We start from the raw sequence: 26,397 nt of genomic DNA on the forward strand, positions 1-26,397 counted from the left end.
TTGTATACAGCAAAAACATTTGTATACTCTTTCGAAATTCATTTCGGGCTTGTTTGTACAGTGGGTACAAGGATCTCATAGAGAAATGTTCATTACTAATCCACATCCCTATGTTTGCTTAGTATCAGGTTTGGCAGTCATAACTGTCATGCTGGTTACGACTTGTTTGATGTCATTGGTAATCGTTTTGTGCTGGCGCAAGAGTGTACTGCTTGCACTTTGCTTCGTGATATTCTTTGGGACGATTGAGGCCTTATATTTCTCACCTTCTCTGATTAAATTCTTGGAAGGAGCATGGATGCCCATTGCAATGGCCTTTACTTTCATGATAGTAATGTGCATCTGGCACTACGGCTCTTTAAAGAAATACGAATTTGACATCCAAAATAAGGTTTCTGTTGAGTGGCTACTCGGTCTTGGTCCCAGCCTAGGCATTGTACGGGTTAGTGGCATTGGCCTCATACACACTGAGCTCGTATCCGGAATACCAGCAATCTTCTCACACTTTGTTACCAATCTTCCCGCATTTCACCAGGTCTTAGTATTCCTTTGTGTCAAATCTGTCCTGGTTCCTCATGTTAAACACGAGGAGTGGTTCCTCGTTGGACACATTGGTCCAAGAGAATACCGGATATACAGGTGAATTGTCAGGTATGGTTATCCCAATGCTCATAAAGATGATTCAGAACCGCTGGACACATTGGTCCAAGAGAATTCCGGATATACAGGTGAATTTTCAAGTATGGTTATCCCAATGCTCATAAAGATGATTCCGCGTTTGAGAATGATCTTGTGTGTAGCATAGCTTAGTTTATAAGAACAGGAAGGACGGGGTTGAATGTTAACGGTGAAGAATTTAGAAAGGATTTCGAGGACCTAACTGTTGTTGGTACCCCTTCAACTCATATATCAGAAGTTCAACTTTGTGAGGATGAGAATGTAAGTGTTGAATTAGTTGGAACATCAGAAATACTTTCTCCACGAGTAACCAAGCCTAAGAAAAGATTGAGGTTTGTCATACCAGAATCTCCCAAGATTGATAGAGGTGCACGATAGGAGTTGAGGGAATTGATGGAGGCAAGGGAAGCAGGCATAGCTTACATATTGGGACATTCATATGTCGGAGCCAAACAAGGATCTAGCTTATTTAAGAAAATAGTTATAAATTTTGGATATGACTTTTTGAGAAGGAACAGTAGACCACCTACATACACTTTTAAGTGTACCTCATGCTTCTACCTTAGAGGTAGGAATGGTTTACAATGTATGATTTTTGTATACAGGAATAAAAACAAATAATGAATGTTGTACATGTGTTTGTAGCTTTTGTATGAATAGAAGAGAAGTCATTAACCTTTACTCCTATCTCTCAAGGTTTGGACAAATGGAAAGAATATCACATAGTTTTTTTTTGCCTCAGCAAGAATTCGAACCTAATATATCACGATTCTTAATCCACTTCATTGACCATTATGCCATACCCGTGGGTGCACAACTCATATTCTTGCATGAAACAAAAGGGAATGTGCATGCACATGCTGCAGGGTATTAAACATAAAGAAGTTGGATATTTTAAAGTTCAGAGGGAAGCAATGGTCTCTTTCTTGTTCTTGACAACAATAGTCAGTCAATAAAAAACAAAAGAATTTTGGGGGAATAAATATAGATGCATAAATGAGTATGATTCTGTGGCTGGAAAGAAGTTTAACATTCTGGTACTTCAATATGAAATGATCTTTTTCCTTTTCTCAGTCTTGCTTAAACAAATATTATATATATAATTAAGTAGCATCATAGTTTTTTTACAACCCGTGACTCTTCTACAAAATGCGGTACCTGACCTGATCATTAACAAAATTTGAAGGGTGTTATAGCATAGTAGCCCCTCCTGGTCACTGTTACAGCAAGTACATACATTTGTTCATAACAATGGTAGTAATAGTAGATTGGCCGCAATTAATACAAGTAGTTATAGTGGAGTTGTTCGCCAAAGCTTCAGTTAGTTTGCTTCCCCATACACGTGCATGATTCAGCACAAACCTGCAATCATCCACAATAAGAGAGTAAGTTGTGCGTATTGAAAAAGCAATTTTATGAGCTAAATACCAGTTTACTTTACACCCCTAAAGTTGTTAGTTTCTATTTGCCAGTTCAATGGTTCATTTCTTACGGAGACATAACCGAGAGAAACCTGGAAAAAAATATTATTTTAAAATTAAATAGGCATGGTATTTGAAAATTGAGAGGATGAAGAGATACGACTGTTTCCTGCATCTAGAGGTGATCAAGGTTTCATATAGGAAAATACGCCCAATGACCTTGAAAATAGGTGGGATTGAATTTTTGACCCCCGTTAACACCATGGGCAAACCTTCAAGGTCAAAAGCAAAAACTTGTTAAACTTGAAGTTTTGCCCATGGGGCAAACGGGGTCAAAAGTTCAAGACCACCCCCCCTCCAAAGTCATTCTTGTAAATCACCTGATTTCACGTCAGTCGAATAAAAGGAAGCAAAGTAGGTCAAAAGAATATGAAAAAACAACTCAGGAGTGTATAGATTGAAAAAGACAAAGAAATTGATTTTCCCATCTGTAAAGGGAAAAAGGATGAAGTGAAAAGAAAGATGTAAGTTTCAGAGAGCCTTAGACACTGCAAATCAGCACTTCATACTGTGCCTATGCTGGCCCTAAAAGGATCCCAAAATTCTGGAGAATGGGTTGAGTCCTAGACCGATGGTAACATCTACTTTCTCAACTATGGTAACATCTACTTGCTTACCCAAAGTGGGTTGAGTCCTACGGTCTGTCTGTACAGCAATCTAGATCATTACCAGATTTCTCCGGATGGTAAGGCGAAATGGGGCCACCCTAGCCCATTGGGTGCTCTATCTCGGGGTATCGACATTATACGCTATGTCTTAGTTCCATCTACAATCTTATTTATTATATTCAGCATTCCAAGTTTTCTGACTGTGAATTCCTGGCTCAAAACTTTTTTATGGCTTGGCTAACATGCTCTCAGATCTTTAAAAACACTCGAGAACGAATGTTGATTAACTGAAATGGATTTGAATATGGAAAACTAGAATAATAGCATCTACTTAGTTTTCTGGTACGCATGACTCATGAGAATGTATGTTTGTGTGGGTTCTTCACATTTTAACCACTTGAGATGACTGATGAAAATAAAAACTGGTAGAAGAACTAATAGATAGATAATTAGTCCACTCTTACATTCATCCTGGAGAGTCCTATATTTACTTCCCTAGTCCTCCATCATTTATAAGTTTTTCATGCGCTTCTAACACATTGGTTTGTCTCCACTCTCCATCATGTTCCTAGTTGGAATTTTTGGCGATTCTAGAATTATGAAGCTAAAGGAAGGAGTATTTATCTAAAAGAAAATAAGAAAAGAAGCTAAAGGAAAGTCACTCATGCAATACTAAAGTTCAGAAGTGCAGAGCCAGAATTGTAAATCCTCTAAGGACTGAACAAGCTAAATTAGAGCTACGATACAAATATTTGGAGAAGTCTTATTCTAAAGGAAGTGTTTTAAAGAGGAAAATGAAGAAGTTTCAACTCGGCCAGTGCCTGATGTTTAAGCTTGAAGGGATAAAAATTGATGGCTATAGCCTATAAGAACCTATTATCTGATATCAGTTACAAGCAATGGTCATAGCCATATTGTGTCTTTGGAAGGATAAAAGAATAAGACATGAATTTCTTAAAAACAAATGACATAAATGGGTCAAGTGTCAACGGGTAGATCTGAATTCTGACAGCACCTGATGGGCCTTGAGCGCTCGGGATGATTAATTATGATATGGCGTTTGAACCGCACGCGAAAAATGTATAGAGCAAACACTTACAAGTTGTTAGCTAGAAGCTGTCATTCACCTGAATTTTGCAGCCTTCAATGTTGTGACATTGGTTCGTTTTGTGAAATCGGACAAACTAGGCTTTCAATGTAGAGTTTCTCCCCAACATGGCCATCAATGTTAGTCACCTTTGGAAATCTCATTGTGTCATTCTCTGGTTTGAGTATCGTTAAAGTTGAGCCAAACGTGTGCAAAATTTCACCTTCAATTGACATGCAAATGGGTGGAGAAGTCGCACAGCCAGGACATTTGATGATTGTATACAGTTTTGTCCAAGACTCTTTAACCCCATACTCCTTCATAACCCACACATCCATTCTCTCATGATTAGAGAGCACCACAGAAAAATCACTTTCCAACACTCCAAGTGTCAAATATAAACTTTCTTCTCCATAGTAGGGCTCCATCACCTTCCTACATTTCTCATCAACCAAATCAATGGACGTGATGACCCGATCATCACCACCAGTAGTAACCCAGTGAAGCTTCCCATTCACCAACTTGCCTGAAGAATATTCATTGAAGAGAATCTTGCCTTGGAAATCATCAAGTGTTCTCCAAGAATCACTCTTTAAACTATATATTTTGGCATCATATTTGCGTTTGCTGATTTCACGGAAAATAGCCACTACCTTATAATCATCATGAACCTCATCATATCCAAAACCATAACTGAAATGGTAATCATCTGTCTGTGTATGCACAAGGTCAGGCACTTTCTTGAACTTTCTAGTTGACGGATTCCACAAAACCAAGTCATTAAACCCAATACAATAACAAATCAACCCATTGACAGAACTCACAATACGGAAAAATTTTTGGGGGTCTTTCATGGGATAATCCAAGTCAAATGCCTCAGTTACAGGCTCATAAAATAAAGAGCTAACAGAACAAAGTTTAAGATTGTACTCAAGAGTATGACGTTTCACTGATTTCAACACAAGTCTATGGTGGGTGGAATGCTTAGCAGAGAAGCTAAGATGGGTCTTGACAAATTCAGGACTAGAGATTAAAGCAAACCAATGTTTAGAAACACACTTGAACTTTAAGAGGTATTTAACTGGTAGTCTTACAAGGATTGCTGTGATGAGTTCTTGTGGCAAAGTAGGGTTTGCCAAGATTGAATCTTTGCTTGAAGTTGATGGAATTTGAGTATGGTTTGTGGCTTCATCTGCCTCAAGTTCCATTTTAGGATTGCAAGTTTCTACTGTTGCCAAGACTTAACTTTCCATTTTAGATTCCAATATGTTTGATGAGTTTATGATCAAAGATTGGAACTGATCGCTGCTGGTGTTTTCAGATTCCATTTTACTGGGCACTTAGTCTTTAATTTTTGGCCCTTAAATTGTTGGTCTTTAATTTTTGGCCTTCGCGTTCTGGGTTCGAAACTCGACTTAGGTAAAAAAAAAAAAAAAGAGAATTTCGCAAGAGGCACAGGTTTGTAGCAAAATTAGGCGTATTCAGGAAGTTTGTCTTAAGGTAAACTTTTACCCAAAATTAGGCCTTAAGACCTAACTTTTCGGGCAAAGTTAGGCCTATTCAGGCAAAGTGAAGGCAAACCTCTGCCTGAATAGACTTAATTTTGCCTGAATAGGCCTAATTTTGCTACAAACCTCTACCTTGAGAAATTTTTTTTAATATTTGACTGAGCGAAGGTTCGTACCAGAAACCTTTAGATTTTAACGCGATTGACAAAAATTAAAAATTTCAAATTTGAGGGGGGGAAATTAAAGACCAATGCCTTTGAAGGGCATTCCGCACAAAAAAAGGATTTTGGAATCGCTATGTAAGCTACAGTGGAAGTTGAATTTCACAATTTATCATTTCGGAATAACTTTAGATATATGAGATGGAAGCTGTAACAAATCGTGTCTGAAGTTTGATAAACTTCGAACATGTTTTGCCTGAAGAATGACCTTCTCGAGGCCAAACTTCAATTTTGTTTACTAATCCCCTTTTGAATTGGCACATAAAGAAAGGGAATTCGCAGTGTCATCAGAAAGATATTATTGGCATCAAATAGCAGCCCTATAAAATTTTGGCACTAAATAGCCAAAATTTTAGTGCCAAAATTAACGTTCTGGGCTATCATTATTGTTCTACATGACCCATAAACTTGCCCGGATAAATAGCCTCACGTTGCCACATTTCGCTATATTTTTTCATTCTCTTTCATTTCTTCTCCTTAAATTTTTCAATCAAAATCGTAAACTCATCAAAATATATCCCAAAATTTTTGCTATATTGTTGACACTGTATTTTTTATATACAGATTCTAGGTTTTTTTCAAGGTTTTCAGCGATTACGAAATTTCCAAGGTTCTTGAGCGATTTTAAATTTTTTTAATGAAATTCAATTTTGGTTTATTGTCCATCATTTATCAAATAATGATGCTTCTATCTCTGTAGATTGTCTGTACTCCTGTTTTTCGTATCTCTATCATGTGTGGGTGGTGAGTTCCAATTTTATATTTTGATATGATTTATCCTTCGCACCTTTAGTCCTTTTGCCAAGTTTGCATTTAAATCTAAGATATATACATTGGATTTTTAGTTAGTCGTATCAGTGACTTGTTGAGCATACTGCTAAACACTTTTGAGTTTGTCTACTTAAGAGGACAGACACTTGGATGAAATTTTGTCTGAATGAGGTTTTGAGCAATTCCCATTTACTTCTCTTCCTTCTTTCCACCCAACAGGGGAGGTGAAGGATATCGAATGCTAGATCGAAATTGAACTACTTAAAACTTCATTTCAAGTAAGGAGATTATCAGCAATTTAGGTGGTATAAATTGATCCATATTCACATAATAAATTGATATACATTTGTATTTTATACACTGGTTTGTGTTCATCAAATAAATTGATATACATTAATTTGTATTAATAGTTTTATAATTTTGCATTTGTATACATTGGTCGTATACACCTAACAAATTGTATACATTGGTCCGTATTCACCTAATAAATTTGTATACATTGGTATACGTTGGTCCACATTCACCTAACAAATTTGTTTACATTTGTTTGCATTGGTCTGTATTTACCTAACAAATTTGTATACATTTGTTTGCATTTGTATCTTTATAATTTTGCAATGGTATGAGTTGGTCTGTATTCACCTAACAAATTTGTATACATTTCTTTTCATTATTATCCATTGGTCCGTATTCACCTAATAAATTTTTATACATTTATTTGCATTAGTATCTATTGGTCTGTATACACGTGTATACATTAGTATAATGAATAATATACATAATGAGTTCTACACAAATTGAAGTTAAAGATAACTTTTATAGATATGAAATAATTTCAATGATGTTGCAAAAAGATGAAATAAGGGAAACAAAATAATTGATTCCCTAATTTTAGGGATATTTAACATGAAATAAAGGGAAAAAATAATTAGACTATTTTAATTAATACTTACTCCAAATAAAAAGGAAAAACACGAATAACTAGATCCCTAGTTTTAGGAATATCCAGTAACCAAATAAGAAAAAAAAATTGAATCCCTAGTGTAGAGGATACAATAACATGAAATGAGAAAAAAGAAAGACATTCTCCCTATTTTTGCTCAGGTAAAATATACGAATGAAACATTTGGCCACGTAGTGCCAATTTTTTTAGGCTCAAATTTTGCTAAAGACTTTTGGGTTAAAAGTATGCCAATTTTATGTAAGACTTGTACCTACACGTCAATTCCCCTTTTTTGTAACCGGCATTACAACAATATATACGCTAATTAGTGCATTTTAAAAGCACATAGTGACGATTCAAACAACTGCAAAATGACCTTTGTAGAGGATTGTAAACGGCCGTAACTATTACTATCACGCGCGACGATTATGTCCAATAGTTGAAACCGTCGTGAAAAATATTTGTGTTGAATTACCTCTAGGTAATATAATATAATCTTCACATAAAAATAAGTAGTAGAAGTTTATATTATGTTTGGTTGGATATTAAAAGAGAATTAATCTCCACATAAAAATTAATATCAATTAATACAATATACGTTGCTACTTTTTGTTTTCCCCATTATATGCATCAGTTATGTGTAAATTTATGATTATTTTATGTAGAATATAGAATGAGAATAAGAATGTGCATATTAACTAATATCTGGATTAAAATATTAAAATGACTAACTAACTCCTATGATAGTAAGGACTTTGTATTTTTGTTTAAAAAGTAAACTGATATTTTAAATTAAAATTATATACTAATATATGAAATACACTAAACTAAATATTTAACAAAAAATAATGGCCAAACTCATGGGATGCTCCTTGTGGTAGTCAAGATCTTTCACTTCAACTAAGTTGTACCTATTGAGCACTCACACTACATTAAATTTGTTCCGATTAGACACTTTTTATGACAATCGGCTAAAATTACAAAGTGTGTGTAATACACTAGCAGGTGACGTGGCATAATGACTAACTAAAAGAGCATATGTGGCATCTAGTGCAAAATAATAATTTTAAAATAAATTATAAGAAAAAAGAAAAGAAGAAACTATTTAATATATAGAAAATAAATTTTGAGTAAAAACTAATATTTCAAAAAAGAAAAGAAAAATCTATTTTCTAAACCCTACACATTATTAACACACAAAAAATGCATTTACTAACAAAATAAAAATCTGGAAATCTTGTTATTCTACACAATTTTCATGTGTGTTCTTGTTCCAATCACGATTTTAATTCAAACTTTCAAAAAAAACTCCTCCAAATTTGTTATAACTTCATCTAAAGATTCCCATGAAGACCCGAAGACAATCCCAACATTAGCTTCTCAAAATTTTCATCAAATAAAGTAACTCATTTTACTTCTTCAAGCTCTCTAAAGAACCCATTAATGGTGTTTTGATGAGCTCCTTTGATTTTCTTTTTCTTTTTTTATTAGGAGTGAGCAAGAAATTGGGGTTGTTTGTAGTTAAAATCACATCAAAAGATAAGAATAGTGGCAACAATGAAGGTGAGGAAAGAAGATAAAACACATGATTTCAGAACCTCCATTGAAGGAGTTTAAGCTTAGGGAAATGGGTGGGGAAAAAGGGGAAGAATTTGAGAAAAAATAAAATAAAAATTGACTAAATTAATGAGTGTATCACACTCAATATGTCAAGTCAGCGAAAAGTGTCTAAATGGATCTTGGCGACCACAAGGGGCACTAATGGGTTTGGCCAAATATACTCTCAACATAACTAATGTGTTAATCTACTGAAATCTTAATGGCTTAATGCATATGCGGCCCCCTAAACTTGAACCTTTTTTCCATTTTGACACCTCAATTAAGTGTTGTTTCTATTGAACCCCTGAACACGTCCCCAAGTGTGTCTATCAAACTCTCTAAATCTGATTTTTATTAGAAGCAGAAATTAAATTGGGAAAATGAAGGTGGATTAATATTTTAGACATGTGATAAGCTATTCTTTATTAAGAGCTACTCTTTTTCCCCTCTCAATTGCTACTAATCTTAGCTAAAAGATGACATAATTAAATTAGAATATATATTAGTATGTTGCTACATCGAAGATAGAATACTATGTAAGTCGGATTGTGTTTCATAGACACGCTTGAAGATGAGTTCAGGAGTTCAATAGGAATAACACTTAATTGAGACGTTAATATGAAAAAAAGGGACAATTTCGGTGGGCCGCATATGCCTTAAGCCAATCTTAATTTTATTGATCAACATAAGAATGGCTACCTGGTTTTCTTCGAAATCTCAAGCAAAAGGAGTAATTATGATTGATTATGGTCTTTGTTATCCATTATATGTATACTTCGTGACCACTCTTGTCTACATTTCCTAAACAAGCATAGCCATGAAGCTTTTTATTTGTCAAAACTAGTAATAATCTACATATAGCACAATCCATGCATTATCTTTTTGCAATTGCACAATGATTATTATCAACAAGTCCCCACAGGATGGATCTATATCTCAAGATTATGAGTTCAGCAAAGGTCGGTAACTTTTATATAAAATTTTATATTTATATCAAGAAATTCATTAATTACTATGTATATGAATAATCTAATTGTGAACCATCTTGTCCTACATAAATTTAAAATCTTGAATATGCCTCTGAATGTATAGAGCCGAGGGATCTTGGTGAAGGTTCGATTTCTCGCCTTGTAATCCCCGGATAGGTGCTGAGTAACTCTGTCTGTCTCCCAAGGCTTGATATATCATGGTCCTTAATACACTTTATTGACCACCATTCCATTTGGATTATAATAGTAAAAAAAAATTAGCTAAGTACAAGTAGTTTTAAGTGCTAAAAGTTATTTTATAAATAAGAAGTTAGTTTGCTTGGATAAAAGTGCTTGATTCAACAATAACAGTATTGCAATCATCCACAATATAAGAGATAAAAAGGTAAAATTGTTGAAAAGGCAATTTTTGAGCTAAAAAAAATAAGTTGGGATTAAACAACTTCTAAAGGATTTTGACTTATTTTAAGCACACATCAACTTAATTTAAACAATGGTTTTATATTTTTACGGAAATAAAGAAAAATGGGAAAAAATATTATTTATTCTAAATTAAAATGGCATGGTTTTACACTTGAAAACAGAAGGAATGTACATGCACATGCTTTAGTATTAAACATAACGCAGTTGGATATTTCTAAAGTTCAGAGTGAATACAATGGTCTCTTTCTTGTTCTTGACAACAATATCATCAATAAAAACAGAATAAATTTTATTGAAGAATACATATAGATACATAAATGGGTATAATTCTGTGGCTAGAAAGAAATTTAACATTCTGGTACTTCAATATGAAATAATCTTTTTCCTTTTCACGGTTTTGCTTAAACAAATATTATGTGTATATAATTAAGTAGCATCATTGTTTTTCACAACCCGTGACTCTTCTACGAAACGCGGTACTCCCTAGTGACCTGATTCACCAACAAAATTTGAGGGGTCTTATAACATAGTAGCCCCTCCTGGTCAGTGTTAAAGCAAGTACACCGGTAATAATAGTAGATACACCGCAACTAGTATAAGTAGTGCTTAGTGGAGTTGTTCGAATCGTCCTATTTCATATGCAAGTCATATGTTATGATTCAACACAACCACCTGTGTTTGTCCAAATATGCATCCTATAAGTTGTTCTTATTGAAAAGGCAATTTTATGAGCTAAATACCAGTTTACTTTACACCCTCTAAAGGTGTTCGTTTGTAAGTAAGCACACATCAACCTATTTGTCAGTTCAATGGTTCATTTCTAACGGAAATATAACCCAGATAAACCTGGAAAAAAAATACTATTTTTTCTAAATTAAAAAAAAAAAAAAAAAAAAAGGCACTATGTCTTAGTTCCATCCAATCTTATTTATTATATTCAGCATTCCAAGTTTTCTGACTGTGAATTCCTGGCTCAAAGCTTTTTTTATGGCTTGGCTAACATCTGGCATGGTTTTCTGAAAATTGAGAGGAACAGCAGTGTTCAGTTCACAGAAAGCAGTGTAGTTAAGGAGTGACTACATTCAGCTTAATTGCACTTCAAATATCATAATATATGTGACGGAGAGATAACACAATTATTGAAGAAGTCACGCATTCCTTTTTTCAAAAACAAGCATGACAAAACATGGATCGAGCTAGCTCACACTTAATTTCGATTTGGACAACCACATTTACTTACTATAAATGATTCTTTGGGTTACTTTAGGGGTCTTCAAGCTTTTCTTTCCTTACTAGTAGTTGTACACTCAGACAATTTCTTATCCTTTGTTCTTGGTACTATCTAATGTCTCCGTCCCCTTCTCCTATAGCATACTATTTTGTTGTAGTTAGTGTTCCTTTTTTCCTTTTTGAATCATCATTTATTTTGCAAATCATCATTTACGGTAACCCTTGTCCACCTGTGTTTGTCAAATATGCATCCTATGGTCTATCTGTACAGCAATCTAGATCATTACCAGATTTTCCCAAACTGGTAATTATGGGATTGGGGCCACCCTAGCCCATGTTGTTGGTGTTGCTAACATCTCTCAGATCTTTAAGAACACTCAAGAACGAATATTGAGTAACTGAACTGGATTTGAATATGGAGAACTAGAATAATAGAGCATTTACTAGTTTTCTGGTACGCATGACTCAAGAGAATGTATGTTTGTCTAGATTCTTCACATTTTAACCACTTAAAATGACTGATGAAAATGTACACTGGTAGATAGATAATTAGTCAACTGTTACGTTCATCCTGGAGAGTCCTTTATTTACTTCCTTAGTCCTCCATCATTTACACGTTTTTCATGCGCTTCTAATACTTTTTTTTTGTCTCCATCATGTTCCTAGTTGGATTTTCTGGCAATTCTAGAATTATGAAGCTAAAGGAAGGATTATTTATCTAAAAAGAAAATAAGAAAAGAAGCTAAAGGAAAGTGACTCATGCAATATACTAAAGTTCAGAAGTGCAGAGCCAGAATTGTAAATCCTCTAAGGACTGAATAAGTTAAATTAGAGCTACGGTACAAATATTTGGAGAAGTCTTATTCTAAAAGAAGTGTTTTAAAGAGGAAAATGAAGAAGTTTCAACTCAGCCAGTGCCTGATGTTTAAGCTTGGAGGGATAGAAATTGATGGCTACAGCCTATAAGAACCTATTATCTGATATCAGTTACAAGCAATGTCCATAACCATACCGTGTCTTTGGAAGGATAAAGAATACAACATGAATTTCTTAAAAACAAATGACATAAATGGGTCAAGTGTCAACAGGTAGATCTGAGTTCAGACACCACCTGATGGGCCTTGAGAGCTCGGGATGATTAATTACGATATGGCTTTTGAGTAATCAGGTTCTAGAAACTTAAATTCCGGATGAACATCTACCAGTGAAGAAGTTGTTCCTCAGGAAAATATGCAACAACAAAAATGACAACCACGATATCCAAATAGATGGTGTAAAGATGGCACTTACATATGCAATGTATTGTCCTATATTTGACAAAAGATGCAGAATTGAACTGCAAACAGAAAATGTATAGAGCGAACAGTTACAAGTCATTAGCTATGAACTGTACTTCACCTGAGTTTTTGCAGCCTTCAATGTTGTGACATTGGTTCGTTTTTTAAACTGGACAAACTAGGCTTTCAATGTACAGTTCTGCCGCAAGACTGCCATCAACATTAGTAACCTTTGGATATCTCATTAAGTCATCCTTTGAATTGTATATCATTAAAGTTGATTTAAGCACAGCCAATAATTCACCTTCATTTGACATGCAAAGGGGTGGAGAAAGCATATAGATAGGATTTTTAATGGTGTAAAGTTTTGTCCAAGACTCTTTAACCCCATACTCTTTCATAATCCACACATCAGCTTGAATTATCAGATCATTTCTCTGATAATTACAGATCACAGATACATCACTTCCCAACACTCCAACTTCAAATGAATTTTTTTCTCCAAAGCAGGGCAGCTCCACCTTCCTACATTTCTCATCAACCAAATCAATGGACATGATGCCCCAATCATCAACAGTAGTAACCCAGTGAAGCTTCCCATTCACCAATTTGCCCGAACTATGGTAGACCATCCCGCCTTGAAAATCATCAAGTGTTCTCCAAGAATCACTCTTTAAACTATATATTTTGGCATCATCATTGTGTTCGCAGGAAATAGCCACTACCTTATAATCATCACGAGCCTCATCATATCCAAAACCATAATTAAAAAAGTAATTATTCATCTGTGTAGGCATAAAGTCAGGCACTTGCTTGAACTTTCTAGTTGACGGATTCCACAGAACCAAGCAATCAACATAACCCACAACACAATAACAAATCAACCCATTAGCAGAACCTACAATCCAAACACGTATAGATTTACCGGGGTCTTTCATGGGATAATCCAAGTCAAATGCCTCAGTAACAGACTCATAAAATAAAGAACTAACAGAACAATGTTTAAGATTGTACTCCAGAGTCTCGGATGTCAACACAAGTCTATGGCGTGTGGAATCCTTAGCAGAGAAGCTAAGATGGGTCTTGACAAACTCAGGACTAGAGATCAAAGCAGACCATTTTTTTAGAAACACACTTTAACTGTAGGACATATTTAACTGGAAATCTTGCAAGTATTGATATGATGAGTTCTTCTGGTAAGTTAGGGTTTGCCAAGATTGAATATTTGCTTGAAGTTGATGGAATTTCAGTATAGTTTGTGGCTTCATCTGCCTCAGGTTCCATTTTAGGGTTGCAAGTTTCTACTGTTGCCAAGACTCAACTTTCCAGTTTGTTTATCATCAATATATTTGATGAATTTATGAAACACATTGGAACAGCTCACTGCTGGTGTTTTTGGGCCTTAATGTTGCCCCATTTTAATGGGCCAACCGCACAAGCTGTACCCAATTTTGGAACTTATTTAAGCTGCAGTTTGAAGTTGAATTTTACAAATTTATCATTTCGAAAAAACTTTAGATATATGAGATTTGACAAAAGGAGTTGCTCAGGTTGTGAGTTCGAGTCACCAAAGGAGCAAAAAAAGAAAAGGATATATGAGATTGAAATTATAAAAATTCGTGTCTAAAAGTTTGGCAAACTTCGAACATTTTTGCCTGAAGAATAACCTTCTCAAGGCCGAACTTCAATTTTATTTCTTATTTTTCTAAGCGCACTACAACAAAGTAGGCTAATTGGTGCGTATTTGAAGCATGTAGAGTGACGGTTCAAACAACTACATAATGACCTTTGCAGAGGACTGCAAACGGCCGCAACTATTAATATTGCGCGCGATGATTATGTGCAACAGTTAGAACCATCGTGAAAAATATTTGTGATGAATTATCTCTAGGGTCGTATAATATAATCTTCATATAAAAAATAGAATAATTTTATATTATGTTTGGTTGGATATTCAAAGAGCATTAATCTCCACATAAAAAATAAAATTAATTAATACAGTATACGGTTTCTACTCCCATTATATGCATAAGTTATGTGAAAATCTATGAGTATGAGTATTTTATGTAGAATACAGAATGAGAATAAGAATGTAGGTATTAAGTGAAATACCAGGTTTAAAATATTAAAATGACCAACTAATCCCTATAATAGTAAGGATTTTTTAATTTTGTTTCAAAAGTAAACTGATATATTAAATTATGCATTATATACTAATATGAAATATACTAAACTAAATATTCCAAAAAAATGATCTCAACAGAACTAATCCTTACATTAGTAATACCTGCCTAACTTATTCGAACCAAACGACCCCAGTGTTCAATTTCAATCAAATGTGTTAATCTAGCGTATGCCTTTTTTATCACTGTTGTTTCGCTCTACCCGAAAAAAAATATGGTAAATATTTCTGAAATCTTAACTTATTGATCAACATAACAATGGGCACCTGGTTTTCTTGAAAAATTCAAGCAAAAGGAGTAATTATAATTGATTATGGTCTTTGTTCTCCATTATATGTATACGTGGTGACCATTCTTGTCTACATTTCCTAAACAAGCACAGCCATGAAGCTTCTTAATTATTTGTCAAAACTAGTAATAATTCTACATATAGCACAATCCATGCATTATCTTTTTGCAATTATATAAGAGTTACAAACGTTCTTTTTCTGTGGATATGCAGATTAATTGCACAATGATTATTATCAACAAGTAAGTTCCCACGGGATGGATCTACATCTCAAAATTACTGGTTCAACTGAAGTCAATAACTTTAGTATAAAATTTGTATTTGTATTAAGAAATTCATTATAATTACTCTCTCTCTCTCTATGTATATATATGTGAATAATGTAATTGTACCCAGTTTTTGTCTTGTCCTACAATTTAGAACCCATATATATTTAAAATCTTGAATGTGCTCTGAATGTGCAGCATCGAGGGATCTTAGTAACTCAGTTGGTTTGCTACCTGAACTTTCACCTTGTTGGTGACGGTTTGATCCCCCACCTTGTTATCTCATTCCCCTACCCCCTATGTAATAAAAAAACAAAACTTAAAAAAAAAAAAATCGCAGAGTTATGGGATCGAAATAACAAGGCATAATATGGAAGCTATCAAAACAAACCTTGAATGACAATGAATCAAACAACAATGAAAAAATTATAAAAAGGACTTTGATAATATGATTTGGATTTGACCAATTGACCTACATATAATAAAACTAATAAAAAAATTATTCTAAACCTATTGAGTGAATAAATCTCCCCTCAAGCGAAACTCTCTAAAGGACTACATTGTGGATGTTATTTTGTGTCATTGTTGTATGAGAGGATTCTTCAATATATAGAGGTCCAAAACATTTTATCAAAAGAAAAGGATTAGCGAACACGAAAGAAGAATTATTTTTCTTTCAAAGAAAGAAACAATTATGGTTATATTTTGACTTTCGAGAAAAACAAAACTCAAATATGATAAGAAAATCAGGACAAAATCTTAACACAGAGATCCATTTTCATATATCAAAAGAGGATATGTTGCTTTCATGAATTCAATAGCCTACCAAAAGAACGGCGGCAAAAGTCTAAAGATACCATATACAGGAGTAAAAATGGGGAAAAGAAACCCATAACTTATAAAGCGTCCCGGAAATGTTATAAAGGTTGGGCTAGAAGTAGGAATTCCTAGTACTTTTTGTTTTGGGTTGTCTTACTTTATTTAAGATAAGATCATATTCAGCTCAATTCTCCAAATACTAGTAAGTCCATGAGTAGATGATTGTGTTTTTCTCTTGGGCTAATTTAAGAGTTAAGACCACCATTTTATGCTGGAAATGATGTCTTCAATTATAAAGTAGATCTGAAATCACGTTGATTTAAAAGTTGAAATTTTTTTGCCATGCAATTTGAATCTTTAAATTGTATTTTTTATATGAACATTAAAATCACATAATTTGTAAAAATTACCAAAAGCTTCCACAACTCTTATATAATCTTATAAAATTAGCAAATCATAGTTCATTAACAAGGTATGAGGATATCATAAGACACTACATACATAAATCACATATCTTCATGTTCCTTTTATAAATAAATGTTTGCGATTACATGTTGTTACAAACTTTCAGATACATGCATAATTTATTAAAAGCTAACTTCTCCAATAAATCAACAATAGTCGTAATTAGCTATCTCCCACACGGTACAGACAATCTCTTCACGTCGAGCACGGTCATTTTTGCAAAATTTATAATTATGAATCCTTTTTGCAAACTATAGATTTAGAAGTCAAGTTTTACAATTAAAAAGATGAAATCACAACTTGGAATTCAAATCCTATTTTTTTGGATTATTTGGAATTTTAAATATTGTGATTTGAAATTGAAGTTGAAATCTTGTCCACACTTCATAAATAATGTGATTTCTAATCATAAGTTCAAATTTGAGCCTCAAATCCTATGGCCAAACGCCTACTAATTCAACGGTAAAAATACTAGGACGCATCATGTATACAGAAAAGATATTCTCACTTGGAATATATAATTTATGTTATATACACAAGAAGTGTGACAAAATAATATATCAATATGTTATTACAAGTAACTTAAAAATTATTCTATGTGACTAATAAATATTTTGATAACATTACTGCATAAATATATTACTATTACACTATTGATGCACACAATTTAAACTCTTCCAAATATATTCAAGCCTTTTTTACACGATGGAGCTTTTATATATGAGTGCAAAATCAACCAAATTTCTGCTAGAGAAACCAAGAAAATCAGAATGAAAAATACATAAGTAAAAAAGAAAATACTAACTTATCCGTATCGATTTATACGTTATTCTTCTTTTGGGTTAAAAAGAATGACAATTTTATCTTGAAACAATTTAATTTAAAATTTTCATTTTACCCTTAATAAAATGATTTCTAACCACAAAAATTTATTTAATTTGTTTTGGATCACAAAATTTAAAAGTCTTATTTTCTCTTTTAAAATTTCGTGTTCGCCTTCATATAAATTGGGATGTAGAAAGTATCTTCACGTAGGTATGTATATTAGATAAAATGTTGTGTCTCTTGATTTTTTTCATATGTGTAACTTCTTATATTTTAAATATTTTTTATTGAAATTCTGACTTCACTACTAACAAATTATCCTTATTTTTGGTTAGAGACGTAATTTTCAGGACATACAAATGGCAAGCAAAACGTGAAAAAGAAAAAAACAAAATTCACGAGGAATAACACGTTGTTGCTTGAACTATACGTCTAGAACATTCCATGCATTAAAAAGAAAGGAAGTGGACCCCACTGTAGAGTTTTCTCTGGATAGGGTCGAAGCCCAAAGTAGCTTTCATCAGCCCATACGCTATCTTATCAGAAACTGCCGTGAAATACGGTCTTTTTGGATAAAGTTGGGCCCACTATACGGTGGGTCCGACTAGATGAAAACAAAAACCAACATTTACAACTAAGAGGATAATATTTCAACCTCAAAAGAATAGAATTAGTCCTGTCACATGTTTGTTGGTAAGCAACCAGAAATTTTAAGAAATTATATATTGCCTCAATTTATGTGGCATCATTTGACGTGGTACGAAATTTAAGAAAAAAAATGAATATTTTAAAATTTGTGATCCTTGCAAGCCTTAGATATTTTCACACTATAAATCATCTTATAAAGTAAAACTGTTTCTACTATAAAAATATGACATTATTTTTGGGATGTACTAGAAAAAAAAGTGTGTCACATAAATTGTAGAGAGCGTAATATTTTCACTTATTAAGAAGATGTAATAATATATAAAACACAAAAAAATAAAAAGATAGTTATAATTTATGCAGTATAATTTTTCAAAAGGAATCCAACTAAATCCATCTCGAGAAAGTAGCTCCTCCGAAAGCAAATTAAATTAAGAGTGGAGCTACAATATTAAGTATTGTTATTGATGAACTAGTAGTATAAATCTTATATTAGTAGGAAATTATTAAATATGTATAAATATTTAATTAGGTAATCCGTAACCACAATATAAAATAATATCTACAGTAGAAAGACTAATCAGTTAATTCTTTCATTGTTATTGATTCAAATGGCAAAATCAAAGTTCATAAATTTCAAATTATGGATCCGCCTCTGCAGCGGATATACAATATGGTTAAAAGTTGATGAAAAATATTTCCTGATAAAAACATATTTCCATGTATCAAATTATCTGAATCTGATGGAAAAGTAGACAATATGTGAAATTGACTTGCGAATGTAAATTGTGGAGGAATTCTTCTTAATATACATACTTAAAAGCTCATATTAATTGGCAATTTCTTTGATTGAACCAGAGTTATAAACTTTTGACAAATTAACAGAGGGAAGAAAAGGACATAAATAGATCACAATTAATCAAGTAGTCCCAAATATTGGACTTGAAGCCATGCACATGGGATTCACATGGGTTCTGGCTATTATACGTTTCTTGATGTGTGTGGATATAAAGAGTAGTGGGCGTTTGAACAATATTTAGTTGAAATCGAGCAAAAAAAAAAAAAAGTCAAAAGTTAAAAAACGAATAAAAAGGTTGAAGTCTTGAATTTGGAAACAAAAGTCATCTTTTAATATGACTTTTATTTGAAAAAAAAAAAAGGTGAAATTTTATGGAAGAAAGTTATTATTTCATTTATAATGTTCTTTAGACAACTATTCTTTATTTTTTATTTGTATTTCAAATTTCAAATACGTAGTTATATGTTAAGGTTAAAATAGAGATGTTAAGATTTATTCCTCCGAGTCAATTTACGTGACACTCTTCTCTTATTAGACCGTCCTAAAAATAATGACATATTTTTATATTTAGATCTTAACTACTCCGAGTCAATTTACGTGACGCTCTTCTATTATTAGACCGTCCTAAAAATAATGACATATTTTTATATTTAGAAATAAGTTAACTTTAAAATATATATTTTATCATTAATGAAATGATTTATAGCCACAGAAATACGTGTGACTTATTGAGACCATAATTTTTCTATTTGTCCTATATTTCATACACCCTTCATTCACTTTTACTTGTCCACTTTTAACGTTGCATGCCCCTTAAAAATTAATAAATAGAGTATATATTTTATTATAATACTCATATTTATTTGTGTATAGTCATAATGGATTTGGAAAAGGAATTGAAATGAGTAACTAATGTTAAGGGTAAAACAAGAAAAAAAATTATCTTTTTCTTAATATGCTAAAGTGGATAAATAAAAATGAAAATTTATTTTTCATATAGTAAATGAAAATTTATTTTTCGTATAGTGGATAATTAAAAATAAACAGAGGGAATGCTAAAGTTGTTATAACTATGTTCCTAATATGGACAAATACAAATGATATTTATTGGTAGGAGTGACCAATTTCTAGTTTCTACTTGTAGGCAAACATAATCACCTAATTGGGACAAAAAGAGTTACTACTATTTTTAAGAAGAAAAATGTTGGTAATTCACTGTTTCCTGATAGACTAAAATGAAAAAGGTTGTTTCATGTGGTAACAACATGTCAATTAATGATGTATAACGTCGGCAAAGCTGATCATGATGTGTGCTAATGTAATTGGAAGAGCACGCATGCGTAATTTGACGTGGGAATTTGTTATTGGATAAGACATGCAAATGGTGGGTCGACAAAATGGATTAAGTCGTTGTTTAGTTTGGATTAAAAAAACCAATAATCATAAGTTTTTAGTACGACAGTGTGGGGTGAGACGAGGAAAATGGTAAGAGTGAATCCTTTGTCGGTCGGTTTGATAATTATCCACAATTCTGTTGTTGTTTTAAACTTTTCCCTCATGTTTACTCGTTTTTTACCACCTTGCCATTTTACTAGAGGCTGCAAAAATATTGTATAATTAATATTGATATAAATTTTGTATCAAAATATAATTCTTATATAAAACAATACCTCAATACAACAATCAAGTTTTTCTCGGATTCAATTTTTATATTATATTTTACTTTTCTCTAACATTTTTTTTTACTTGTAACAACAAACAACCGATTTTATAACAGCACGTTCTTTGTAAAATTATCGAATATAACAACTACTACCTCCGTCCCAATTTATGTCATATAGTTTGACTAAGCATGGAGTTTAAGAAAGAAAGGAAAACTTTTGAAACTTGTATTGATGCAAACAAGTCATAAATATTTATGTGGCTGAAAATTATTTCATTAAAGGTAAAAGAAAAGCTTTTAGGTTAAATTCCACTAAATATAGAAATATATATATTCTTCTTGGGACAGACGTGTATCACATAAATTGGAATAGAGGGAGTATTTTCTTTTTTGGTAATATAGTATCATCTTTATAAAAATAGAATTTCTAAGATTACCAATAATAGGTCTAGAGATTTTAACTAAATATTTTGATACTTTAATACACTATTTATGATAAATAATTTTATAAGAATATATATTTTCATCATTAAAATATTTTTCTTCTTTATACAAATTGTGATTAAGCTTAGAATTTGACGTTAAAGCTCTCTATAACAGCCATATATTATTTGAATGTCATATGTTGTTATAGGTGTATAACAACCATTCGCTATAATAGTAAAAAAAATCTCTGAGCCAACGATGTTGTTATAGAAAGGTTTAACTGTATTATGAATCCTATATATATATATATATATATATATAGATATGATACATATTGTGATCTCAGAATTACAGTTTTGAACCAAATGACCTTTTAGAAATTTATTGTCCAATACAACTACTATAGAGACTTGTTGTGATTATAATTCTTCTCATTAAGGTTAAAACAAAAAATTTAAAGTTAAATAATTTGTGTGTGTATATATATATATATATATATATATATATATATATAAATGGTCTAATTTTTTTTAGGATTTAAGAAAGAAATGTGTCACGTATAATGTGATAAATAGAGTATTATGTTGTGAGATTAGGGAAGGAAAAAAAAATAGAACGAAAAAAGCAAGAATTGAATATAAATTATGGTGTGGAAGATCATTAATATCACTGGATTGTAAGCTTTTGTGATCAGAAGTACTATATCTAAGATTTACACTTTATAGGAGTAAATTCACGAATTTATTTTAACTCATCTGATTTATTGGGTTTAAAATCAATTATTTGTACTTATTTAACAAGTTTTTTTTAACACATATGTGAGTTTGAACAAAAACTGTTGAGTTCGAATGAACTCAAAATTAACATTCTACATTCGCCCCCGTTGTGATAAAAAGGTATATTTTTAAATTCAAATGAACCAACAATTTTCTACATTCAGTTTTAAGAAAAGATTGTTTGGGGTGTAATAAAAATGTACTTTTTGGGAGAAATTTTGAAACCCAAAAAATCAAAACCTTGACACATTACTCTATAGATAAGCAAAATGTACAGTCTAAAATGGAAGTACTAAAAATCAATATCTTTCAAAACGAAACAGGTTTTATTTGTTTGTGGATATGGGTCAGTATCAATATTTATGATTAGGAAAAGCGACAGATGTACTGGATAATTTAATGTACATAAAAATGTCACTTTTTAGTAATTTAAGTCATCTATTCCTTTTCCTCAGATATTTTTAATACAAACGTAGTTTGTTTGAAATGCCGACCATGTACGATTTCATTGTCTGTTTGTATCATGCTGTCCAAAAACATTTGAAAGGCAACTAGCAAGTATTAACACGAGAAAGTGGCTTTTGTAAAACTTCCTTTTTATTGTAAAGTTTTCAAGTTTATATTTTATTTTTATTATGATAACTGTACGCAAGCTAGCTTGTATCATTTCGACTACACCCACCTAATAATAACTTGTTTAGTCTGTATGCACATATAGGTAGACGATAAAAGTGGCCAACAAAATTATGTTAAAGCAGATAAATTAGATCAATTGAGTGTAATCGTAATGCAGATTTAAATATGAGATATTTGGATTGTGACTTCTATACATAAACCACTCATTCATAACATCAAAGGCTTAAAAAAAAAAGTAACAATGAAGAAAGTGATTTTATTGATTATTTATTCGAAAATTATAATTCTAAGTTAAAAGATGAAGCAATTAGTTCATTTTTCAACTATCAACATAGTATTCTCGTACATGTTATTTTTGAGTTGTTTAATTTATACAATTTTTTTTTATTTTTTTTTATCATTGTTCTTATTCGATTACTATTTTAAATTAACTCTTTCAAGTACAGCTGAGGTATATATCCAATCAAAGAAGCACTATGAGATGAAGACACATCAACTGCGCCAACAAATTAAATTAATAGCACAAGGGCATTATCAATATCTCCATATATAAAATAATTCCAAGCTAATGAGTCACAATTGCAAATTTGGTCTATGATGACAAGATTAGCACTTCTTATTGAAGTGGTATGGCACCCTTTCGAAGTGGCCATTAGCCAAATCCTAAATTTTTCTTTATTACCTAATCCACAAAATTTCATAAATAAAAATAGTCAAGAGAAGGGGACTAATGTCGGGTACGGAAATCCAATTAAATTTTGTTATCCAGTTGTTGCCAGCCTGCTGGTAGGTGGCATGTAACTTCTGTTTTTTTATTTTTATTTTTAACCTAGTTAAATTTGTGCAAAGGTCCTACACTTGTGCAATGTTTTGATTTTTATTGTTAATGTAAAAAAGAGCTTGAATTGTAACGTGTTGAAAAGAAAATTAAATTCAAGTGCAGAGGAGTCAAAATGCATTTTATAAATGAAGGAATATTGCTTGTTATGATGCTTTGTTTAGTGAGAGATTAACATGTTGCTAATAGCCAGTCAAAATTTACATGCACCCTGATTTTCACGAAACCACTAGAAGCATGGCATGTATTTTTACATTTACCTTTTAGCTTTTAATTATTGTGAAGTTACATGCATTTCTCACCTTATTAGATTATTCAAATGCAGTAAATTTACACGAGTTAGTGTAAACAGTGCTGCATATCACTAATATTTACCTATAATAAACCTCCGAGTTTTGTAACGAATTTTGTGTAATTTGGTCTCCACCAATCTATGTCATTTCCGACTAACCGTCTTTTGGTCCAACACAATTGTGATGTCGGATAGAGTTTAAATTCTATATACTGAAAGAAATTGTTAACAATCATGTTATTTAACTAATAAATACAAGTAATTTTATTTAATAATAAATACTGTTAGATTAAATTTCACTAAGAATATAAAAAATAATATTATTTATTAATGTATACAATTTAAATCCTATTGAATAGTATTATAAAAAAAAATGTATGTTTAGGTTCTATTGTCGGCTACCTACCTTAGCATTCTCTAGTTTGAATCTAAAAGTCGGTATAACAATACCTTCGATACTAATTAAAGATTTATGAGCAGCATTTCTTTCCTTCATCTTTCAAGCACGTATTAATTTCTCGATCATTTCATATTAATATTAGTTCGTATAAATGGGATATGATTTTTTTAATTGAGAAACTTCTTGCAAAGATTTTAATTTGAGGGCCCTCGTATCTTTTAGGTGATAGCAAACAATAAGAGGTCGTTTGGTAGGAGGGATAGGATGGGCTGAATTATTAATCCAATGGGATTGGAATTAATCCTATGTTTGGTTGGTGGGATAACTTTTTTGATATCCCATCCAATCCCGTACGTAGATGGATAAAAGATGGGGTAAGGTGATTAGTGTCCATAAAGAGTGCGGATTAGAATCCCACCCAATCCCATCTACACGGGATAACTTATCCTCCTACCAAACGACCCCTAAGAAGCACTCCAATATATCTTAATTAAAATAAAATACTCGTGTTAATTTCAGGATCTTTTTAAATTCTATATACTGAATTTATGTCGCCACCGACTAGATCTAGGTTTTCCCCTTCTCGATTCGCCGGCTCCAGTTCGATTCGAGCCCCCACCGAATTTTCTGCTGTTATCATATCAGTGAAGAGAATGGGGAGGACTAACGTCCTTTCATCTTTAATTTTCTAACCTTTTCTTTGGGCATTTACTGAGGTAATTGAAGAGATTAGCTTCGGAAATCATTTCATGATACATAAATACACATAGTATGCAGTTACAATTTTCTGGGAAGGAAACTAAACGTCTTCCTCATATAATTTGTAATTATTTTGCCACATTCAGATTTTTTTTTTTAAGAATAAGTTAAACATGGGAGAAAAGGCCAAAAAAATTACAAAAATAAATAAATGAGAATGGTGGTCATAGAAAAATGCCACATCACTTTATATATACCTAGCTTTATATTATATATAGATTCTCACATAAGAAGTTCATTTTTCTTTATAATTTTTTTAATTTCTCTGTTTTGAAAAGCATTTACTTTAAGTTATTTGTCTAACTGAACAACAATGACGATGAAAGCATGGGCATTGGAGAAGAAAAAATATCGACATGACCTGTTGAGAGAAAATAAAACCAAATGGCTTATTAGTTAAAAGTAAAAGCGAAAGTCAAGATTTGAAATTTTAATTCTTCTAAATTATTCACTTTTAAATTAATAATTTATGTATATTAAATCAATTTCTTAATTATTGAGTTATGCCAAACCGCATACTATGCTCTAGCTCCGGCCGGTGAAAAGTATCTGGCTAAAGTAATGACAAGTTGTGAAAACAATAAGAATAAAGTTGAAAAGAGTAAGAATTGGTTGATAAATAAATGCACGAATGGATAAAGTGCATTATGTTATTGACATTTAATTGATTGTGCAGACCTTTCCTTCACTAATAATTATTAGGGTCCGCACTTCCTCCATTATGCTTATTTGGGACTCTGTCTATTCTTTTTTTATTGTTATTTATTTAAAATTATTTATATCTTATCCATTATAGTTTTCATTTATATTCCATAATAATGCCCTTGTCTATCTCTCTATAACTGTATTTTTATTTTTATGAGATTGCAAAGCACGTATATAATTTTTATAGAAAAACTTATTAATGCTTTTCAAGTTCGCTATCTATCATTTTATTTTTAGATTAATAAGGAGGAAATATTTAGAGAAATTAACTTGTTGATCGATACAGCTTTCTAGAAGACATGATCCATGTATTCAACTCATAATTTATTGAATTAATCTTATGAACGTTTAATTAGTATCTTGAGCAAATTGCTTCCACGTTAAGCATATATGAAACACACTTAATTCTTCAAGTATATTCTAGATTTCAACTAAAGATTGTTTGGCACTAATAAATCTCCCAATTCTAAGATATTCACTTTTTAAGGTGGAAAAGTCTAAAAGATATAAATAGATTCAAACTTTAGAAATAAATCCAAAAAGTTCAATATTTTTTTTTATAGCATCTACTCCTTTCAGCAGGGCTCATTTAAGAGGTTAACACTCCCTATCATGCGTTTAATTTCCTTATTTTCCGGGTCGAGCTCAATATCTCTAATTAAGGTGCAGAGAGATTTTAAAATTCATCTCATCACACCCTCCTATTTTAGCTTTAAAAATTCCATATGTCTGTTAATTGCACATAAAACACCTTGTGGTCCTTTATTGATTCTTATTGGGGAGAAAGCACCTATTC

At 32.0% G+C, this 26,397-nt stretch overlaps 1 protein-coding gene and 1 pseudogene across 1 annotated transcript; both read right to left on the minus strand.

Annotated features, from left to right (window-relative positions):
* The window catches only part of LOC132067360 (F-box/kelch-repeat protein At3g23880-like), a 16,223-nt pseudogene extending 2,006 nt beyond the window's left edge, over positions 1 to 14,217 (minus strand).
* LOC132067359 (F-box/kelch-repeat protein At3g23880-like) lies at positions 1,735 to 5,138 on the minus strand. The gene is made up of 2 exons (XM_059460564.1): positions 3,895 to 5,138; positions 1,735 to 2,040 (listed from the first exon to the last, which is right to left on the minus strand). The coding sequence occupies exon 1, from the start codon at positions 5,060 to 5,062 to the stop codon at positions 3,911 to 3,913; it is 1,152 nt and encodes a 383-aa protein (XP_059316547.1). The 5' UTR covers positions 5,063 to 5,138; the 3' UTR covers positions 1,735 to 2,040; positions 3,895 to 3,910.
* Positions 14,218 to 26,397: the final 12,180 nt, after the last annotated feature.

This window comes from Lycium ferocissimum, chromosome 8 (genome assembly GCF_029784015.1).
Source record: "Lycium ferocissimum isolate CSIRO_LF1 chromosome 8, AGI_CSIRO_Lferr_CH_V1, whole genome shotgun sequence".
Classification (NCBI taxonomy): Eukaryota; Viridiplantae; Streptophyta; class Magnoliopsida; order Solanales; family Solanaceae; genus Lycium; species Lycium ferocissimum.